This window comes from Sciurus carolinensis, chromosome 2 (assembly GCF_902686445.1).
Source record: "Sciurus carolinensis chromosome 2, mSciCar1.2, whole genome shotgun sequence".
Lineage (NCBI taxonomy): Eukaryota > Metazoa > Chordata > Mammalia > Rodentia > Sciuridae > Sciurus > Sciurus carolinensis.
In genome coordinates, this window is record NC_062214.1 from 4,278,090 (window position 1) to 4,297,341 (window position 19,252).

Genomic DNA, 19,252 nt, shown 5'->3' on the forward strand with positions numbered 1-19,252 from the left:
AAGGTGGCAGCTGCCTCCCCATGTGTCAGGACCCCAGTCCTAATCTCCTCCCTAGCTCTGCTGGGATGGGGGTGGAAAGGGAGTCAGGACTTTGTCATCCAAACTGGTGGGAACCTGGCTTCCACCTCTGGAGCCCACCACACCTGCTTTACTTGGGCCCCAGGAGTGGGAGACAGACTCTGAATCCAGAATTGGCTTCCAGGAGCCCAGCCCACCTTACTTAGGATGGTGCCCAGCAGGGGTTTAGAGCCAAGGAAACACACACCCTGGGATGTGCAGGGAGCCAGAAACACCTTCCCTACAGGCTCCAGGACCCTGGAAGAGCCCGGAAGCCCTCCACTTGGAGGTGTGCTGTGCCCCCTCAGACAACCCGGACAGTTGAGCTGGGCCTAAGGGCCCCATCTTACACCCAGACTCCAGGGCTCTTATCTGAAAACAGGGTGTGATGGCTGGATCTCAAAGCCAGGCCTAGGGAAGAAGCGGGTGGTGGCCTGAGCCCTCATCATGGTGGACTGCAGGTCCACTGTTGAGACAAGATGTAGGAGAAAGAAGGAGACCAGGCGGTGCCGCGGTGCCATCAGATTTAATTCAATTTTTCAAGTGAACCCCGCGGGCCAGGGAGGACTCCTCCCGCCCCAGAGTAGGACCCTGGCAGCCAGTCACATCTTTCTGGGGGCAGGCTGGCTGGATGCCCTTGAGGTGTCACCTGGAGCGAGGGCCTGGGCCTCAGCATGAGAGGCCGAGAGCAGGACCCAGGGCCAGAGGCAGCATGGCAGAGGCGGGCAGCCTTTGGGCTCGGGCGGTGCTAAAGGCCCCGGGGTGCAGGGGAGGGCAATTTGCAGAAGCTGACAGAGGAGACCTGCAGATAGCTCAGGCAGAACCGAACCCCAGCGCTCCCTCCCCGGCCCCTCCCCGGACCCCACCAAGCCCCAAGCCGTCTTCTAGGACATAGGAAGGAGCTGCTTCCATTGCCACCGCGGTCACACACAGAAACAAACCAAGGCCCATCTGAAGGTCTGATCATCCAATTGCTTAAAATGAATCAGTGCAAAGTGAGGTGAAGAGCCCGGGACCTCCAGGCCGAGGCGGGAGGCTGGTCTCACACGAGCCTGCGTCTCTTGGGGTCCCGCCCCACGGTGCCCTCCTGTGTGTCTGCCTCGCAGCCCAGTGGGGACACCAGGTTCAGCAGGGGGTCCTCAGAGGCTCCACCGAAGAGTGCCAGCAGGAGAGCCACGCCGAAGCCGGTGGCTCGCTCGCCCTGTGAGCAGAGGGGCAGAGACCCTGGGTCCCCACAGCACTTCCTCCTGGTCCTGGCCACCACGCTGCACAGGGCAGGGGCTTCCCAGGTGCCACGGGGCCTTTTCTTGGTGAGGGACTCCTAGAGCACAAGCCAGAGTCCTGGGCCTCTGTGTGGCTATCCTGCCACCCTCAGGGTCAGTGAATGGGGTGAGCCCCCATGTGCTCTGTCTGAACCCCCAGATCTCCTCAGGGTGGGGGAGAGTCAGAAGGAGGGTCCTGGGCCTCCTGCTAGCATGGGGTGGCTGGACGGGACCATACAAGGCAGCCACTCTATTCCCAGGGATGAAGAGACCAGAGGTCAGGGGGGATCACAGCTGGCCGGAGGCTGGGCCACAGACAACATGACCCATGACACAGACTGTTTCTGATGAGCTCAGTCAGCAGGTCTGGAGCCAGAGAGGCTCCGCATGGACCAGAGGAGGGGCCAGCCCGGCCAGCTCGGCCAGCACGTCGGGGCTGGGCAGGGGATGTCCAGGCTGGAGGCACTTACTGCATGCACTGGGGCAGCGATGTCCAGGTGCACCCAGACCCCAGGCCAGTCGAAGCCGATGTGCGAGGCAATGAAGAGGCCTGCGCAGGAGCTGGGGCTGTTGTCACGGTCCTGCGGAGGCCAGACCCACAGTGACCGCCTGCTTCCCAAAGCAGGAGGGGCTGGTGCTCCCAGGTGCCCGTGGGGTCCCCGCCTGTCTGCCCCGCCCCACCATCCCCCGGCGAGCCTCCCTGTGTCTGTGAGGAGCCCAGGTGGCTGGCAGGACATGTGAAGGGAGGCCAGGGTCCAGCTGGAGGGTCTCAGCCATGGACTGAGGAGTCGGCTTCACTCTAGGACAAGGGGAGCCACTGGGGGACCCCAGTGGCAACTGACCCAGACCAGTAGTAAGGACGAGAGTCCAGTTAAGTGGCAGGGAGGCCAGTGAGAGGCCCATCCGCCTGCGTCCTAACCAGGCTCTTTCTGTCTCCAGGGTGCCTGAGCCCTGAGGCACGGCCCTGCCCGCCCAAGCGGGCACAGCCCGGCTTTCGACCTACCGCCACCGAGTTCTTCATGTCGGCGACAGCGGAGGTGAACTCGCTGAAGTGCAGCTCGGGGCAGTAGACCAGGGGGTGCACCAGGTCCCCGCACTTGCGGCCGGCCTTCACGCAGGCCGCTTCCCACTCGGCGCTGTTGGTGAGCACGGCCGCGTGGTACTTCCCCGTGGCGATGCCCTGGGAGCAACCCGAGGGCGGGCAGGAGAGGAAGACGGAGGCAAAAGGGGGGCAGAGGCAGATGGGAAGGCAGAGAAGCTGAGAGGGAGGCGTGAGAACCCAAGGAAGAAAAGGGCTGGGAGCCTGCGGCCCGCGGAGGGCAGGGCGAGGGGCCCAGCGAGGGGCCTGGCTCGCCCCTCGCCATGCGCAGCGAGCCCTCCGGCCTCCTCAGCTGGGGCACCAGTTTCACGACGGCAGCCCCATCCCCTGCCCTGCCCTCCGCAGCCTCTCAGGAGCAGCGGCTAAGCCTGGGGCACCCACCTGAGCCCCGGTCAGTGTGGCCATGTCCAGGATGATGTCAGCTCCCAGGTCTTTGCAGGCATAGGACACGCCATCGGCCAGCACCAGCCTGCCCTCTGCGTCCGTGTTGTTGATTTCCACAGTCCTGAGGGACAGCAGAGAGCCCTGCTCAGGAGCAACTCCCCGGTGCTGAGGGGGCCTCCTCGGGGCCCACAAAGACTCCACATATTTTATTTTTTAAGTAGTGTTTTAAGTTGTAGGTGGACACAACACCTTTATTTTATTTAACTACTTCCATGTGGTGCTGAAGGGGGAAGCCAGTGCCTCACACGTGTGAGGCAAGTCGTCCACCAGAGCCACGTCTCCAGCTCCAGGGAGACTCCATGTAGAATCCCTGGTCCCTCAAGACTCCCCACCCTCCCCACCCTTCCCCAGGGTGGGACACCCTGTCCCCCTACAAGGCAGCACAGACAGCAGCAGGGCGAGAGCTTCCCGTCTGGGGCTAGGTTCAGGGCTGGTTTGGCCGGCCGCGGGAAGGAGGCCACCGGTGCAGACTCCGGGGCTTGCGGCAAGAGGCCACGAGGGAGGGGCTGCCTTACTTTCCCGAGTACAGCAGGTGGATGTCGTCTGGCCTCGTGGCCTTGGGCCCCACCGCATTTTCAGCCAAGCAGAACACAGCGTGGAGGTTGTCTTTGAAGCCCTGGAGGGAAAAGTGGGCAGAGGCGAGCGTCTTAGGAGGGCGAAGGCCAGCCAGGCTCTCTCAGACCCCAAGACAGCTGGAGGTAGACAGACAGATGCTCCCAGGTGCAAGGAGCAGAGCTGGGCCCTAGAAGTGCATGCTGGGAGCTTCTTGCTGTATAGGGCGTTGTCCTGGCAGCTTCAGGCATAAGATTCCCCACGGGGTTCCCAGGCTTCCCTACTGAACCCACGCCAGGCCACACCCATGCCCAAATGGGCGGGCTGCAGGGCTGGACCCTGGTTCCACCACCACCAGGCGCAAGAGCTAGGTGAGTCCTGCAGTCTCCTCGGTCAGCGCTGCCTCTCTTCCAGAGCTGGCCGTGCCACCTCTTGTGTACCTACGTGTCCACATGCGTGTGCACGGGCCAAAGAGCTGGGCCTCACGCTGAGTGAAGTGCTACTTTACTGATGCCCAGATGGAAGACATCTGTGCTCAGGAGTTTCTGCCCCGTGCAGGTTCCCAACATGCCCATGGGCCGCCAGAGGGCTGGGGATACCACCTGAGAACATCAGCTCAGAGGTGGAGCGGCCACCTACGGAAGCCACACCGAGACCGCAGAGCCAGAAGGCGGGACATGGCCTGAGCCCACGTGGGCCCGCACTCAGGCCTCACAGCCAGGGCCACCGATACCCTTAGAGGACACATCAGAAGAGCTGGAGGTGGGCCCAGGGCTTGTCAATGCTCCCTCATGCCCTGAGTGTCCTCGGGTACACTTGGGACCTGCGGGTCTAACAGAAAGGGGCAGCCAGAGTGGGCTGGGCAGCACTTTGGGACAGTGTGAAGTCTCCAAGGTCACCCTGAGGCCCGTCATGGCCCTGGGCAGCTGAGGGTTAGGTGAGGGTCTCAGGTGAGCAGGCCGTGGTTCTGTATCATGCTTCGGGGCTGCAGACCCTCCCAGGACCCGACGCCATCCTTACACACTTTAAATAGTACCGCCTCCTTCCACGGAGCTTTAAACATTTCCTTGTAAAGTAATTTCAAATTTGCGAAAATAACCACAAAAAAACGTTCCCAGACACCCTTCACCCAGACGCATCCAAAGCTAAGGTCTGGGTGACCTTGCACAGCAGGCAGCCTCGGGCAGGACCCGACGAGATGCCACCATCCGCCAGGGCAGACTGGCTGGGCAGTCGATGGGCAGGTCTCCTTTAGCCCTTTCCTCCGGAACCTGTGTGGTCTGACACTTTTAATACTGGGCTTGTCTTGGGTTTCCTTATGACTACGTCCAGGTCATGTCTTCCAGCAGGTGTCCACAGGACACAGTACCAGGAGGCACACCGTGGCTTTGTCCCCGTTCTGGAGAAGTGCGCGGTGACAGGAGCGCCGGGTTCAGATACAGGTGGCCCCTAACCAGCCTGCTTCCCACCCGCTTCCACCCTCCATGCTTAACACCTATTCATCATTTTTACCTGAAACAATTATTACTGTGGTGTTTGCCAAATGATTTTCAATTCTCATCGTTTCCTCTACGTCAGTGATCAGAACTCCTCTGGGAAATGGTCCCCTAGTTATTTATTCATTCATTCGTTGACTCCTACCCGTGTGGACGTGTGGCTTCGGAAGCTGTTCTGTGGGCTCTGAGTCACTATGTCATTATTTTGTGGCTCTCATTGAGCCACTGTCCTTCTTGAGGCTGGCAAGCAAGCTGGGCATCTGTGTGGCCACGGCTCAGTGGGAGGGGGATCCTTATCTACAGCAGGGCCCTTGGCACCCCTGGGGCACTGGCTGTACCCCCACAGGTGGAGCCTGCTTCCTCCCTTACTTAGGCAGAAACGTTAAGACTCGACCTTGCCCGGGGGCTGCGACCACTCAGAGGACTGGGTGACGTCCGAGGAGCTTCAGTCCTGGGGAGACATTCCCGAGGGGCGTCGATGCCCAGGAAGGTGTGGGTGGAGTGCAGCCTCATGCCCACCACTGGCTTTTGGCCGGCCTTCCTCACTGTACATTCTAGGGGCCCCGAATCCAAGCCCGGGTGGACCCATCCTCAGGCTCACACAGTCTGGGGAAGACACGGTCACTCAGAGCTGCCCTGACACGAGGTGGGAAGCTCTGGGACCCACAAAGGACCCAAGTGCAGAGGAGGGACCAGCCCAGCTGTGTGGACTCAGGAAGGACCCTGGCTGGGGCTGGAGAGAGAAAGGTAGGGCAGAGCCCAAGGAAAACCCAGGATGAGCACCCGCAGAGGGTGGGCCCTGCTCACCTGCTTGATGGCAGCTCGGAAGGCCCCCAGGATGGCTGCGGCTCCCCCACAGTCCCGCTTCATCCCAGGCATGGTGGTCTGCAGGGGCACAAAGGTACCACGGGAGAGTGAGTCCCGGAAACACAGAGTCCAGCTGGCAGCAGCTCCAGCCCCCACCCCACCTGCTCAGCCTCACACAAGAGTCCCAGCCTCCAAGGACCTCAGGGCAGGCCGCCCACGCACCCACAGGGCGCAGGAGACTCTGACACTCAAGGGGGCTGTTCTCTAAGCAGTGGGAGGGAGTGACCAAGGACGGTGGGCACCCTTGTGTTCAGGAGAGTGTGGGCTGCCGAGAGGTAACTGGGTGGTAGAGAGAATGAGAAGTCGCCTCGAGCTCTGAATTCTCTGTGCCCAGCACCACACCTGATCTCGGCCACCCAGCCGCCATGACACCCTGGGTCTACTTTTCCACCCAAATTGTGAGGAAGAAACTGAGGTGCAGGAAGCTTCTGTGGCTCCCCTGGAGACACCAGCCAGCACAGACCAGGCCTCCAGATGGCCATCAGAACTGTGGTCCCTCCTGGGATGCGGGATCCTGGGTACTGTGCTCGCCAACAAGTCAACTCACTGTGTTCTCCCGCCTCACAGGCTCCTGCTTCACTGAGGGCGGGAGAGGCTGCTGCCCAGCCAGTGCCCGAGAGCAGTCGGCATTTGCATGGTCCCGGCTCCTGGAGGCAGAGCCTGCCAGTCAGCTACACAGCCGCTGACCGCCTCCCCGTGGGTCCCCTCTTCAGGCACAGCTGAGGCACAGCCCCACAGCAGCCCGTCCACTTATCCTGAGCAAGACCCCCACTCCCTGCCCCACCATGGCCTCTGACCTGCTGGCTCTGGCACACACTCTGACGGTCCTGCCCCTGCCCAGCGCCGTTCCAGAGCCACCTCCACCTGACCGTCTGCCCCTTCCTGCAGCTTCTCTGGGTGGGTCCCTCCTGCCCCTGGTTCCCACCTGGCTGCTGACGGCATAACCTGGTCACCCTCGTGTCAGTGCACCCCATCGGAAGGGGCCTGCTCCACCTTCCTGCAGGGGTCACATCTCCTGATTAAGCTGGGTCTGACAGCCCCGTGGAGAGACACGGCCACCATGGGGCCATGGGCGGGAGAGCGTCTTCCACAAACTGTAACCAGGGAGTGCTTACACACTTTTACATTTTATAGGTTCCCAGCTATAATTGACAAGTTCATATTTCAAATTAACAACAGGTCCTTGGACACAAAGATTTGGACTTCAAATGCACTGAGTGATTCTTGAGCCCTTATTGTATTACACAAGCCTTGAATTTTAGTGGAAAGTATTCTTAGATATACACTGAGCTGCTTTTATAATTAAGTTCAGTGGAAATGATCCATCTAGCACTATTGAAAACAAGCCGTCTTTCTGCCCTAATTGTTGAGCAAGCACAGGGCTGTTTAAATGGGAAAACAGGGCCTCAGGTCTGGAATCTAACCATTTCACAGTGACCTGCACAGAAACTGTCTCCAGACAGCTGTTCCCAGAACACAGCATGTCCTCGTCACAACTGCCACTGTGCCACCTCCCAATCACAGACAGAAAACTACCAGGTTTGCAAATATAGCTCAATTAATTGCACGAAGTTCTGCCAGCCCCTGTGCATCCTTTCCATTTTTACAAAAGAAACCACGTTCCTTTTATGCGTAGAAGTTGTTCACCTGTTTCACTCACTGGCACCTCAACATGGTGCAGAAGTCCAGGGTGGTGACAGTGCCAGAGCCCCAGCACGATCATGGCCACAGCCCAAGCAAGCTGGGGTCCCTGTGCTCCTCTCCAGGACCCCAGGGGAAGAAAGCCATGCCGATTTCACTGAAGAAGTCCCTTGCTGCAGTGGCAGAGTTGGTTTCTAAGACCTCGACCCCGAGTAAAGCACTGCCACTGTTCTGCTGCTATGTCTGCTGGGTGGCAGGTCCCCAGAGAAGCTCTGGGACCTCTGCTTGAGAGAAGGGCTCCACCAGCCACTCCGCCCAGGGGCAACAGACAGGTGGGGTATGCAGATGGAGGAATCACTTCTAGGAAGTGAACAAAGTGAGCTTCTCGTTTCCAGAAACAGCAGCGGTAACTCGGGCTCTCGAGCGCAGATCAGAACCTTGGAAAACTTCCACATGCCGTCCGACGGGCTCCTCCACACTTGAGAACTCTTCTGATGACATCAGTGAGTCTGAGTTTTTGAAAGTATAGAATGAAATGTGGAGCTTCTGCCTTCCTCTGTGAACCAATATTCTCTAAATGACCCAAGCACAATCTGACAAAACCACCTATCTGAGGTTCAAGAACCAGTGAATTAGAACACAGAGGTGCACTCATGGCTTCAGATTCCATGTCACAATCAGCCTTTAAGAAAATACCACTTGTCGAGTTTTGGTGTAATAGTAAAGAATGTCCATGAGTATCTGATGTAGTTCTCCCTGTTCCAATCATAAAATGTGTGAGGCCACATTTTCTTAATACATTATGACTGAAACAACATATTGCAATAGACTAAACACAGAGGCAGCTGCAAGATCCCAGCTGACTTCTATTAAGCAGACACAAAAGAGATCTGCAAAAAGTGTACAATGCTATCCTCCTTGTTACATTAAAATTGTTTGAAACTATTTTTAATTTGTTCTAATTAGTTGTACATGACAGTAGAATGCATTTATACATTTTGATAGAGCATACATAAATAGAGTGTAATCTCTCACTCTTCTGATTATACATATTGCAGGATCACATTGGTCATGCTGTCATACTGTACATGAGATGATAATGTCTGTTTCACTCTATCGTTCCTTCCCCCATGCCCCTTCCCCTCCCTTCACTCCCTTCTACTTAATAGAAAGCAACTCTATTCTTTCCTACCCGCCCCCGCCTCCTATTGTGAATTTGCATCTGCATATCAGAGAAAACATTTGGCCTTTGTTTTTTTGGGTTTGGCTTATTTCGCTTAGCATATTTTTTTCATAAAATTATGCTACTTAGGTTAACATGTAACAGATCTGTATTGTTGTTTTCAAATGAATTATAAATTTTTCACACTTTTCAGTTTTACTTTCTAGCAGTGATATTAATAGATATCAATAGATGTCATGGCAATATCATTAGATACCACTGTGCTCTATAGTAAAATCTACTGGTTCTTGAGTCAGTTGCACGATAGATAAAACCTCTTTGTGATCTACTCTTTTTAGAGTGTAAAGGGGTCCAGAATAACATCTGAGACTTACTAGTCACACTGCTCATGATTTGCCTTTGAAATCTCTGTCAATGAAACTCCATGGCTCCTGCAAACCTGGCAGCTCTGCTGGCCCCAACCAGCTTGCTTTTTGAGAAGGGCAGCTTCTGCATCATTTGCTCTTGAGATGGCCACCTGGAAGAATGCTCCCTGTGCTGAGTTCCTGCCAGTGCTTGGGTGAGGCTGTGAGTACCTTCAGTCCTGACTGGACTCTGTCAACTGCTGGGGCCTTAGTGACCAGCCCAGTGAGGCTCAGGAAAGCCCAACTCATCCTGAACTGAGGCAGGACGGTTCCAAGTGCAGGGGGCAGGTGGACCAGCAGAAAGAGGCCGGTGCCTCAGCACTGGGCCATTCCACACGGCCCGGGGCCTGAAGAGCAGTCTGGCCTCAGGAGGAGGCTGGCTGTCCCATTCTTGGAGAATGACCCAGAGCCACAGAAGGCGCCCTGGGCAGTTGCTCTTCTAGCTCTCCCCAGACCAGGTCCCTGAGGCCAAATGAGGTGTTAGGCACCTAAGGGACCTGAGTCAGAGTCACAGGCAGGACAAGTTCCCAGGAAGAAACCCCGTGTCTCCCTCTGGCCCTCCAACAAGGCAACCTCAAGAATGGCAGCTGATCCAAGAAGAGGCCACGCTCACACGCTGGGAAACACCTGCTGGGGGCAACAACAGGGGGCGTGGGTGCAGGGCAGGCAGCCAGCGCCAGGCGGGGCACTCGGCTGGGCGGGACTTAAAAGCACTGGGGAGGGCCTGGCAGTCAGCTCCCTGTCAGCGTCACCAGGCGCTGGCATCTCTAAGGTGCCAGTGATCAAAGGTCTCTTTTGAAAAAACTCCATCACTGGTTGAAATATGAACAACTGCTTCGGTGGCTGCCGCATCTTCATCACGTCCATGAAGGCCTTGTGCTCGCCTCTCCTCACTCATCCCTGGGGTACGTCACCCCACAGGGACGACCATCAGCCAGCCACCAGATGACGGCTCCCTGGCAGGGGTCCAGGCAGGTCCTCTCCCCTCCGCCACTCTGCTCAAACTCCTGAGTCCACAGACACGTGAAAGCCATTGGAATGGAAGCTTGGCCAGTACTGCCCTGTGGGACAGGGTGTCCAGGAATCTCTGCTGATCCCACCTTGAGGACCCCATTCTCTGAGCCATGGGTACTTCATGTGACCACAACGCCTCACAATCTAATTAGCAGCAATCCTGGAGCAACTGTCAACGCAGATGGCCTGGTGGCTGGGGACATTCTGTCTGTTGGACATAAAGGAGTCAAGAAGGCTGACGTGATGAGGTCAACGCTGGAGAAGTGGAGGCCCAGACAGTGGAATGCAGAGTCCATTACAACAGACCAACACGACGGAGGCTTAAGGGTTTTTTCTATTAAAAAATACATTAATGACACTTAAAGTGTTACACATTGCTGTTTTCTTTACTTGTACTGGAATATTTATTTTCTTTTTAATTTCTTTACTAGCATATTAATATGTATGGAATTCAATAAAAAAGTGTTCACTATTGGTGTGGCTATTTTTAAACCTTTATTATTAGTTTCATTTCCTGATTAGTCCTGAAAATAATTTTGTTTTTTAGATGAGGAGGGATATTAAAAAAACGATCATCCACTCCAGGTATTAAATACTCTAGGTATGCAGGAAGTACTTAACACAGCAGCACAAGTCTACCTTAAATAGCAACCGACGCTGGGTCAATAGAGAGTGGAGGGGCCTGAGGCAAACCCAGGATCACGGCTGTGCTCATCAGGCCGGGCAGCCACCACTCAGCCCTGGAGGAATGTACCGGGTGAGAAGCCAGAAACGAGTGAGAAGCCAGACCTTCTGAGTTTACAAAAGATGAGAAATCGGTCTTTTACGAGAACTGTTCCTGTTTTGAAGTGTTCCATTTCAAACCACATGGGTCACAAGCATGCACGTGTGTGTCCTCTGGCTGGGGCCGACTCCGAGGCCTTCTCTGGTGGTGAGCTTGCTCCCTCCCCTCTGCAGTGGTCTCTCCTGGGTTCTCTTCTGGTCTCCTAGCCAGTGGAGGTGCTCCTTTTCCCATCAGCTGCTTCCCAGACCTTCCCTGGGAGCCAGCCCAGGCCTGGGCACAGGGGCTGCTCCACAGCGTGCAGAGCCGGCCGACCGGATGGACACCCGTGTGCAGGTGCAGGCCGGCAGGCGAGGGTCAGCACTGGCGTTGCTCGGGCGTCCGGAGATGCCCCAGAGAAGCCCCATCAGGTTCTCCTGGGCAGCTGTCCACACATCCCCATGGGAAGTGCTTCCCTCGCTTTTATGGGGGGACGTCTGTTTCTGAGGGGCCCCGTTCAGCCCGCCACTCAGCATTCGCTTCACGGAAACCTGGGATAGGCCAGGAGATACAGCGGAGCCCAGTTCTTCAGCCGGATCTCCCTGGCCCTGCTTCCCACCCTTTAACCATTTCTGCAGCGCCCCTCTGGCCGTGTCCAGGGTTCGCAGCTCCCGAGTCCTGTCCACCCACGAGCACGACTCCAAAGGTCCACACAAAACCGCTCCTTCTCAGATAGGACTCCCTCCCTGAACCAGCCCAGCTCAGAGCTCTGGGAACCGGCTACCACCCCAGGGCCGCTCCGGGGAAGCAGGATAAGCTGGCCTGGACCCAACTGGGGACCCATCTCACCTTCCCTTTGATGCTGAGGCCTCCGGTGTCATAGACGATGCCCTTGCCTACCCAGGCAATGGTCTGTGTGGCTCCGTCCGGGGTGTGGCTGAGGACCGCCAGAGCGGGCGGGTGCAGGGCAGCTTTGCCTACCCCGTAGATCCCTGTAGGGCAGGGAGAGGTGGGTGAGGTGCAGGGCCTGGGCAGATGCCAGCTCACAGAGGCTTCTCCTGGACAGCTGCGTTGCCCTAGGCTGGCCCCAGCTCCCTCCTGCCCCAGCCTACATGGGATCTGGGAATGCAAATGAGTTCCGATGTCTGGACTGTAAATGATCCCATGCAAAGTGTTGTTGGGCAAGAAAATCCCAGGGGGGAAACACGGCACCGTTTCCAGAAGGAAAGGGTGATGCTCCGAGGTGCTGGGGCCCGCGCTCGTCCCTGCCCGACCCCTGCGCCAGTGCCCACTCCGCCGCTGCAGCCGACTCCCCACACCGCTTGCTCGGCCCTGGGGCACGGGCCCACTTCCCAAGGAAAATGGAAACACGAAGGGGTCACTAAGTCGACGACGGCCGCGACGCTGGGAGGACGCAAGGCTGCCTGCCAAGCCCCCGCAGGCCCCGTGCGAGCGAACGCCACCTCTGAGAGACTCCTGCCTCCTGGTTTATGTGTCTGTGGTGGCCCTGGGGACCCCCCGCTGGGTCTGCACGTCCTGTGCGGTCCCTCTCTCAGGATGGGCAAGCCCTAACCAAGAGCTCAGCAGGGAGGACATGCCCCCCCGGGAGGAGATCACCAGGAAGCGGGCTGCCCCCTCTGCTGCCCCCTCTGCTCCACCTCCCTGGAGCCCTGCTCTTGGGGCTGCCGGCCGCCATGCTGTGAGCTACCCACAGAGAGGCCCTGGGCCACAGAGGCGTCCCCAAGTCCCCAGCGGCCAGCTCTCTTGGGGCTAATTTGTTCAGGAGCCACAGGTAACTACCACAGTGATGGAAGCCCAGCCCAGCCCAGCCGCCCAGGAGAGCCCCCGGGGCGGCCCAGCACACTCCTTTCCCTGGGTTCCTGGGCAGTGGGAGGATGGCCTGAGCTGTCACGGGAGGCCTCTGAGGAAGAGCTTCTGCCCCGAGATGTACAGGCAGGACAGCCCCCACCGTACGGACGTCCTGGGGAAAGTGTTCCCAATGGAGCGTCACCCAGGCAAAGGTCCTGACTCAGACGTGAACTGTGTATTCGAGGAACAGAAAGGCCTTGCTGGAGTTGGCCTGGGAATGGGGTGCTCAGGGTGTGGAAGGACTTGGACCTAGCAGCTTCCAGAATGTGCATCAGAGCCTGGATGGCTGCCCCTCCCCCCGCCCCAGATGGTTTGCTTCCCAGGATTTGGCCTTGGGCTTGGATATAGGATGCAGTTTAGGACAATTCACCATGTGACCTGCTGGCCCCCTGCCACCAAGTGCCTCTGGCCACCCCCACCAGGCCTTTACCGGGGGCTGCAGTCCACACCCACCTCCAAAGCCTCTTGTCTTCAGTTCCTCATCCCGGATGATGGTTGGGGCGATCCCCAGCTCTTTTCCAACTCTGTTAATCTCCTGGATGCATTCATGGAAAAAGCCACAGCACAGAGACCTGTGAGGAGGCTGGCCTCCAGGCGAGGCTGGGGCCTGCGAGGAGCCAACGCCCGCGTGGTGGGAGAGCAGCCAGCCTCAGAGGCCAGCAGCTGGGACTCTTGTGATGAGCCCAGGAGAGAGAACGCACCCTCCGCCCTCGCCAGCTCCCTGCAGTTCATGGCTGCAGGCCTGCTGGGGTCTCAAGACAGGCCTTGTCCTCCCAGTGCCCTTTGCTGAGGCTGCAGCCTTGGAGCTAGGCTGACAGCAAAACCTCACAGGAAGCAGCCCCAGATTCCTGGGGCCGGGTCAGAGTGGACAGCCCCAGGGTTCCTCTGCCTCTGCTTGGGGGTCTACAGTGCCCATCCCAGCTGGGCCTCCCCCACCTAGCTGGATAAGGCCATGAACAAACCTCTAGGAAGTCATCTGTGTTCATCTCATTGCAGGGCGTGTCCACAATGCGGGCAGCCAGCCGCACACCTTCTGTGGCATTTGCTAAGCACTAGAAGAAATGAAAAAGACCATCACAGGGGCTGGAACCCAGTGGCTATTTCCCCAGGAACCCAAAGGCACCAGGGTCGCACGTCCCTCAGGGAGGCTGCAGGGTTCCCAGGCACAGGGGACAGGTAGGAGGCAGAGTAAGACCTGCCTGTCCCTCCTTTGGAGCTGGGACCCAGAGGGATGCCAAGTTCGACATGGTGACCACCCATCCCTCCAGCACTGCACAGCCCTGCAGCCCAGGGCCCTGACCTCCTGTTCAGGGTCCTTTCCCATCTCCTGTCCTCCTCCCCTCCTCCCCTCCTCCCACTACATCAGAAGGCACAGCTAATGGCCTCCTCGGGTTCAGTACCCTCTCCTCACCATCAAATGCCAGCCATACTCCTTTGCACCCACTCCCCAGGTCTGGAGGTGCTACCCCACAGGGACCCCATGTAAGTGTCACAGGCTCCCAGGGGCATGCAGCTCTGACTGTCCTGTTCTCCTTGTCACTGGACAGCATGCTCTGGGCACAGGGTTTGGGAGAGAGGAACTGGATTGAGCCCTGCCACAGGGACCTTATGTATCCACCCAGCACCCAGGAAAGCCCTGGGCAGGGCAAGTACAGGGACAGGAGCAGAGGCCACAGAGCCCAGAGACCTGCTGCTCTCCTGCCTGCTCTCCTGCCTGCACTCTTGTCTGCCCACTGCAGACTCTGAGGCCCCTTGGCCCCACAGTGTCCCTGCTGCCCACCCCCAAGCCTCAGAAGCTTCAGGCAGCTGGCTGCGTCAGGGCCTCCATGCTGACCGGAAGGAAAGGATATCAAGAGAAAAGCGGCACAGTGCCTGCGGGGGTGCAGGGCACGGAGTTCACCATCACCTCCCCGGGGGCCCACCGGTGGCAGAGGGCAGGCGTGGGGCTGACTCCAATAGCCAGGCCACCGCCCCCGCCTGTCTGCTTGCTGTATGAGCCACCGCCTGACCCAGGTAATTAAACCCCGAAGCCTCAGAGGTAAAGACCTGGGACTTGACAGCTCAGATATGAGATCTGCGGCCCCTGACGCCTGTCAGCGGCTCTTGTCCTGTCGGGGAAGTGCATCGGTGCGGCAGGACTGGCCTTGAGGGAGGCCGCTGTGACCTCGCAGCCCCAGAAAGCTCAGAGCTCTGGCTCAAAGCGAGGATGGCAGGGTGGAGTGTGCAGTCTGGCTCCCTGATCACAAGAGCATGGTCACTCATTCTGTCCACACTCACATACAGACCTACTATGTGCCTGCCATCATCCTAGACTCTGGGAGTCCAAAGATGCCTAAGGGACTCAAGGTCAGCAGAGGGTAACCACATGCTAAGCCATGAAAGTGTCAGAGAGTGAGCAGCCGCAGGACTCAGTGCACCAGGGGCCTGCATGGGGGCGGGGGGAGGATCCCTGGTGAGGAAAGGGGAGAAGGTTGTGAAAAGGCTGCGGGTGTCATGCCCCGAACAAACAGAGCAGGGAGGAGCAGGGCACAGGGTCAGCTGTGGGCGAGAGGGGCAGGGAAAGGGGAGGCAAGGGTGATGTTTGGGCTTCCAGCCTGGGATCTGCTGGGTGGTGGGCCTGCAGCTCAGAAGGAGGCCCTAGAGACGGGGAGGGAGGGCAGGCACGGAGGGCCCACAGGGGCTGACACCACCCAGCGTGGAGACGGTGAGCTGGTGAGCTTGGAGAGGCCAGCCGTGGCAGACTGGCAGAAGTGGGAAGCTGGCTCCCAACAGGCAGGGCCTTGAGGACAGGTGACGATGCTCTGGTCCGGCAAGCAGGACCCTTAAAAACTTTGCAAGCGGGGTGAAACCCAGGTTTGGGTGGTGGGTGAGTAAAAGGAATTAAGAAAACAATTGGACTATGTCATCTAAAAGTCTGGAGATGAAGGAAAGTAAGAGCTGATTCAATGGCAGAGACAGAAGCATGATCCCTCCTTCTACGGCAAGGAATTTGGTTGAGGCGGACATTACAAGGCTCAGAGAGGAGCTGCAGACAAAGTGGGGGACCAGGTGAGTCTCACCAGGCTGAAGACGCCAGCCTTCCCGAGACAGAAGTGAAAGGGGAGCTCTGGGGCAGGAGGAGGGTAACTAGGTCTGGCTGCTGAAGCAGGGTTGCCCTGGTGAGGTGAGGCCACAGCACTGGCGTCAGGGCAGCCGCGAGCACAGCTTGGCCTGCAAAGGATTCTCTTCAGGACCAAGTGAAATAACATCTGTACAAGTGCTGAGAAGGGCAATGCTGCACAAGCAGGACGGGGTCACTGCATAAACCCAGCCAGAACAGTCCTGAAAACAGGGACTCCACTGTTGGACTCCCCAGTGGCTGCCCTCTGGGGACTCCCAGGGATGGTGGCAGCACGCTGTCCTCCCTGGGGAGGTGGGGAGAGAGCTCTCCATCTGACTCCTGGGGGCCCAGGAAACGGTCTGCACCTCCAGACACCCACTTGCAGCGTGGACAATTCCACTGGCCCGTTGTCCTGTCCCACTAGGAAAAACTCCACCGTGACAGTCCTCTTCTCTGTGCGACGAGAAGCCCCCGAGCGGTGGCTGAACAGCGGGAAGGCGCGGGCCAGGGCGCAGGCAGAGGCGAAGACATCGGGCTGCTCACAGACCATCTGCAACACAGGGAGAGAGCAGGCGGGACTCAGGGCCACGGGGCTCCAAGGGAGCCACCCACAGCCGCCTTCCGGAGCAGCACCAGTGTCAACTCCACGGGGGACACAACCCAGCAGAATGGGTGCCCAGTGATCCCACTCCTCAAGTGCCTTCAGAGCGACCTGAAGCACCTCTCACTCCATAAGCCACCAGCCGACGCCACCTTACCAGAGAGGCATGGACACCAGGCCTAGCCTCAGGAAATCGAGGCCGGAGTCTCTGATTGGCCACCAGCACTGACCTGGGGAAAATCACTTGGTCTCTCTGGACCTGATACAGGGCAGGGGCTGTGATGTGAGGTCCTATGATCAGAGTGGCCTGCGGTCACTGAGGACCTGAGCTCCCAGAGCAGCAGACATCTCTCCCAGGACCAGCTCTTCCTCAGAGGCACTCACCAGAATGCACCGATGGGCTCCAGGTGGCAGGCAGGTCCGCACAAGCCGGGTGATGAAGTGGGAGGCAGAGGGGCTGTTGTGTCTGCTCACCCTGGAGGGCAGGGCTGCCACCGTGGCACAATTCAGGTAGAGGGGACAGCTGTCCGTGGGGTTGGGGTTGAGTGTGGCCAGAGCAGCCTGCCAGAGCTAGACCATGAGGGAGACAAGAGAGACCAGACTTCAAACAGCCGCCCAGAGCGGGCCCTGCCTGCCACACGGGCATTTCCCGGGCACCCCACCTGGCAAGTGGGAGCTGTGTGTCCCTGGCTGGCACCTCCCGCCCTCGTGGGTTCGAGCCTGGGCCTGAGAGCCGGTCAGGGGCCCCTCTGATTCGACACTTGGAAACCAACTCGGCGGGGCTTGGCCAGTTTTCCCCGAACGGGGTCAGGGGCCAGATGCCACGAGCAAGGCCGGCGGGAGGCCGCTGCTGCAAGCCAGGCCCGCGCGGCCGTCTGGGGAGCCAGGCCGGGAGGCGCGGGCGCAGCAGGCCAGGCCGGCGCGGGCGTCCGGGGCCAAGGGGCCCGGGGCGGGCCGTGTCCGCGGGCGGGGCCTGCGCGCCGCCGGGCCTGGCTCCCGGGCGCATGGCGGCCGCGGCCCGCTCACCTCCTCGGTGACCCGGGGCTGCAGCTTCCCGCGGACGTGGCTCCAGGGCACGCGGTGCAGGTGGTGCAGCTGCCCGAGCAGCAGCAGGGGCCGACTCTGCGGGTCCGCGTCCCCCGCGCTCGCCTGGAACTGCAGCCCCACGCTCGCCATCTTCCCCGCGCCGGCCGCCGGCCGCCGCGCCCGCTCCGGCCCGCTCGGCGCCGCCCCGGCCCGCGCCGCCCCGCCTCCCCCGCCGCGGGCCGCGCGAGACGTGCAGGGCCCGCCCGGGGCGCGAGGGGGCGCGAGGGGCGCGGGCCGGGGCGCCGAGGCTCCGGGGAGGGCCTGGCCGCCGCCCCGCAGGCCCCGCCGGCCTGGCCAGGCCCGGGCAGCGCGGACGCGCGGGCCTCGGCGGGGCAGCCGGCCGGGATCTTGGCCTCGGGCCAGCCCTCAGTTCTCCGAGGCCCTGCCCTTGAGCAGTGGGTTCCTCGACGGTGCTCAGGCCCCGCTTTGCCAGCCACAGCCCTGCGCGTGAGAGGGGCGGCGGCGAGGACCTGGACTCCCATCCAGGTCGCTGCTTCTGGATGAGAAAAGCAGGCTCGCTCTGTTCCCTGGGGTCCCTTCCTCAGCCCACCACTTGCCACAGTGGGAGCAAGCTGCCCCTCCAGCCTGTGCCCCACTTGGGGAGAGGGGACCGCTCCTGAGTCACCTCTCTTGGGGAGGGAAGGCCCTCTGCACGGGGTGGGGGGCACTTGCTGCCTGGCGCAAAGGCCGGGAGTGCCGGGAAGGGGCGATCAGGTGGAGGTGGGCGTCCTGACTTCTACAGGGGTCAGGGTTATTTGAACATGACCCTCTGTTACCGCACACTGCCCTCCACCTGGCTTCTCAGGGCTGCTGGCACCCGTTTTAGTTAGTTCCACGTGTCACTCCTCATATTTCAAACTTCTTCCTTATCCATCTTTAAAACAAACAAGAAAGCAAAGGCAACTCCATACATGGCATTGGCCAATGACCCCCCAGCCTGACCAACCCACTCCTGTCATCGCCCTCAAGCCACCTTCCATCTCCCCCTATACACCCTTCTTGGCCTCCCTTCCAGGTGGCTGGGCCACCCCCAGCAGCCATGGGTTAGAGTGGCAGCACCCTGCAGCCCGGCCTCTGTGTCCGCTTTTGTCCTCCGGTGCCCAGAACAGAGCAGGCATCTCAGAATAGCTGTGGAAGGAGTGAAAGGAATTCCTTTGAAACCGTGGCTTTCCTGACATGAAAGTCAACGCTAATTGGGTCTTATTTTCTTCAAAAGAGTCTAGAGCAGCCGAATGTTTTCACACATTTGTAAAGGGTACTAAGAACGGCATGAAGATCTATCACTCTTTTTTCTGTTTGCAAATACTCTGCAGAGGGGGCTGAAAAAGTGGGGGGATCTGCCTGGAGGGCCACAGACTAGGCCACGTCCCCAAGAGCAAGACAGGACTTCCCCCAGACCAGGCTTCTGGAAACCCCGTGAGAAAACAGAGGCAGAGTATGTCCAGGGGTCTGTGAAACCAGAGGGCAGACAGGGTCCCAAGAAGAGCTGGAGGGGGCGTGGGAGTGGGTGGGGGAGTCTGGTTCACTCCCAGGACTTCTGCAAACTGAGGAGGGATCCAAGAAGCAATTTGGAAAGCCAGATCTGGCAGAGTGTTTCTGCATGGGGAGCTGGGAGAAGAGAGAAGCCGTCAGTGAAGATCAGGTTGGAGAATTTTCCTTCTAGAATTCTCCCATATTTAAGAATAGACTGGATAACCTCGACGCCCCCAGGCAAGGATGAACAAGATGATTCAATTCAACCAACATTTGTTGAACACTTATCACACACAATGCGAGAGAAAAACCTTGTCGGATGGTTAGAAGCAACTATTTCTGAT

At 58.9% G+C, this 19,252-nt stretch overlaps 1 protein-coding gene across 1 annotated transcript; it reads right to left on the reverse strand.

Moving 5' to 3' along the window:
• Positions 1 to 567: 567 nt before the first annotated feature.
• On the reverse strand, positions 568 to 17,596 carry Npepl1 (aminopeptidase like 1). The gene is made up of 12 exons (XM_047539782.1): positions 17,376 to 17,596; positions 16,734 to 16,919; positions 16,128 to 16,298; positions 13,611 to 13,700; positions 13,102 to 13,183; positions 11,629 to 11,771; positions 5,718 to 5,795; positions 3,378 to 3,478; positions 2,800 to 2,923; positions 2,323 to 2,499; positions 1,790 to 1,900; positions 568 to 1,258 (listed from the first exon to the last, which is right to left on the reverse strand). Exons 1-12 carry the CDS (start codon positions 17,523 to 17,525, stop codon positions 1,100 to 1,102), a joined length of 1,572 nt encoding a protein of 523 aa, XP_047395738.1. The 5' UTR covers positions 17,526 to 17,596; the 3' UTR covers positions 568 to 1,099.
• Positions 17,597 to 19,252: the final 1,656 nt, after the last annotated feature.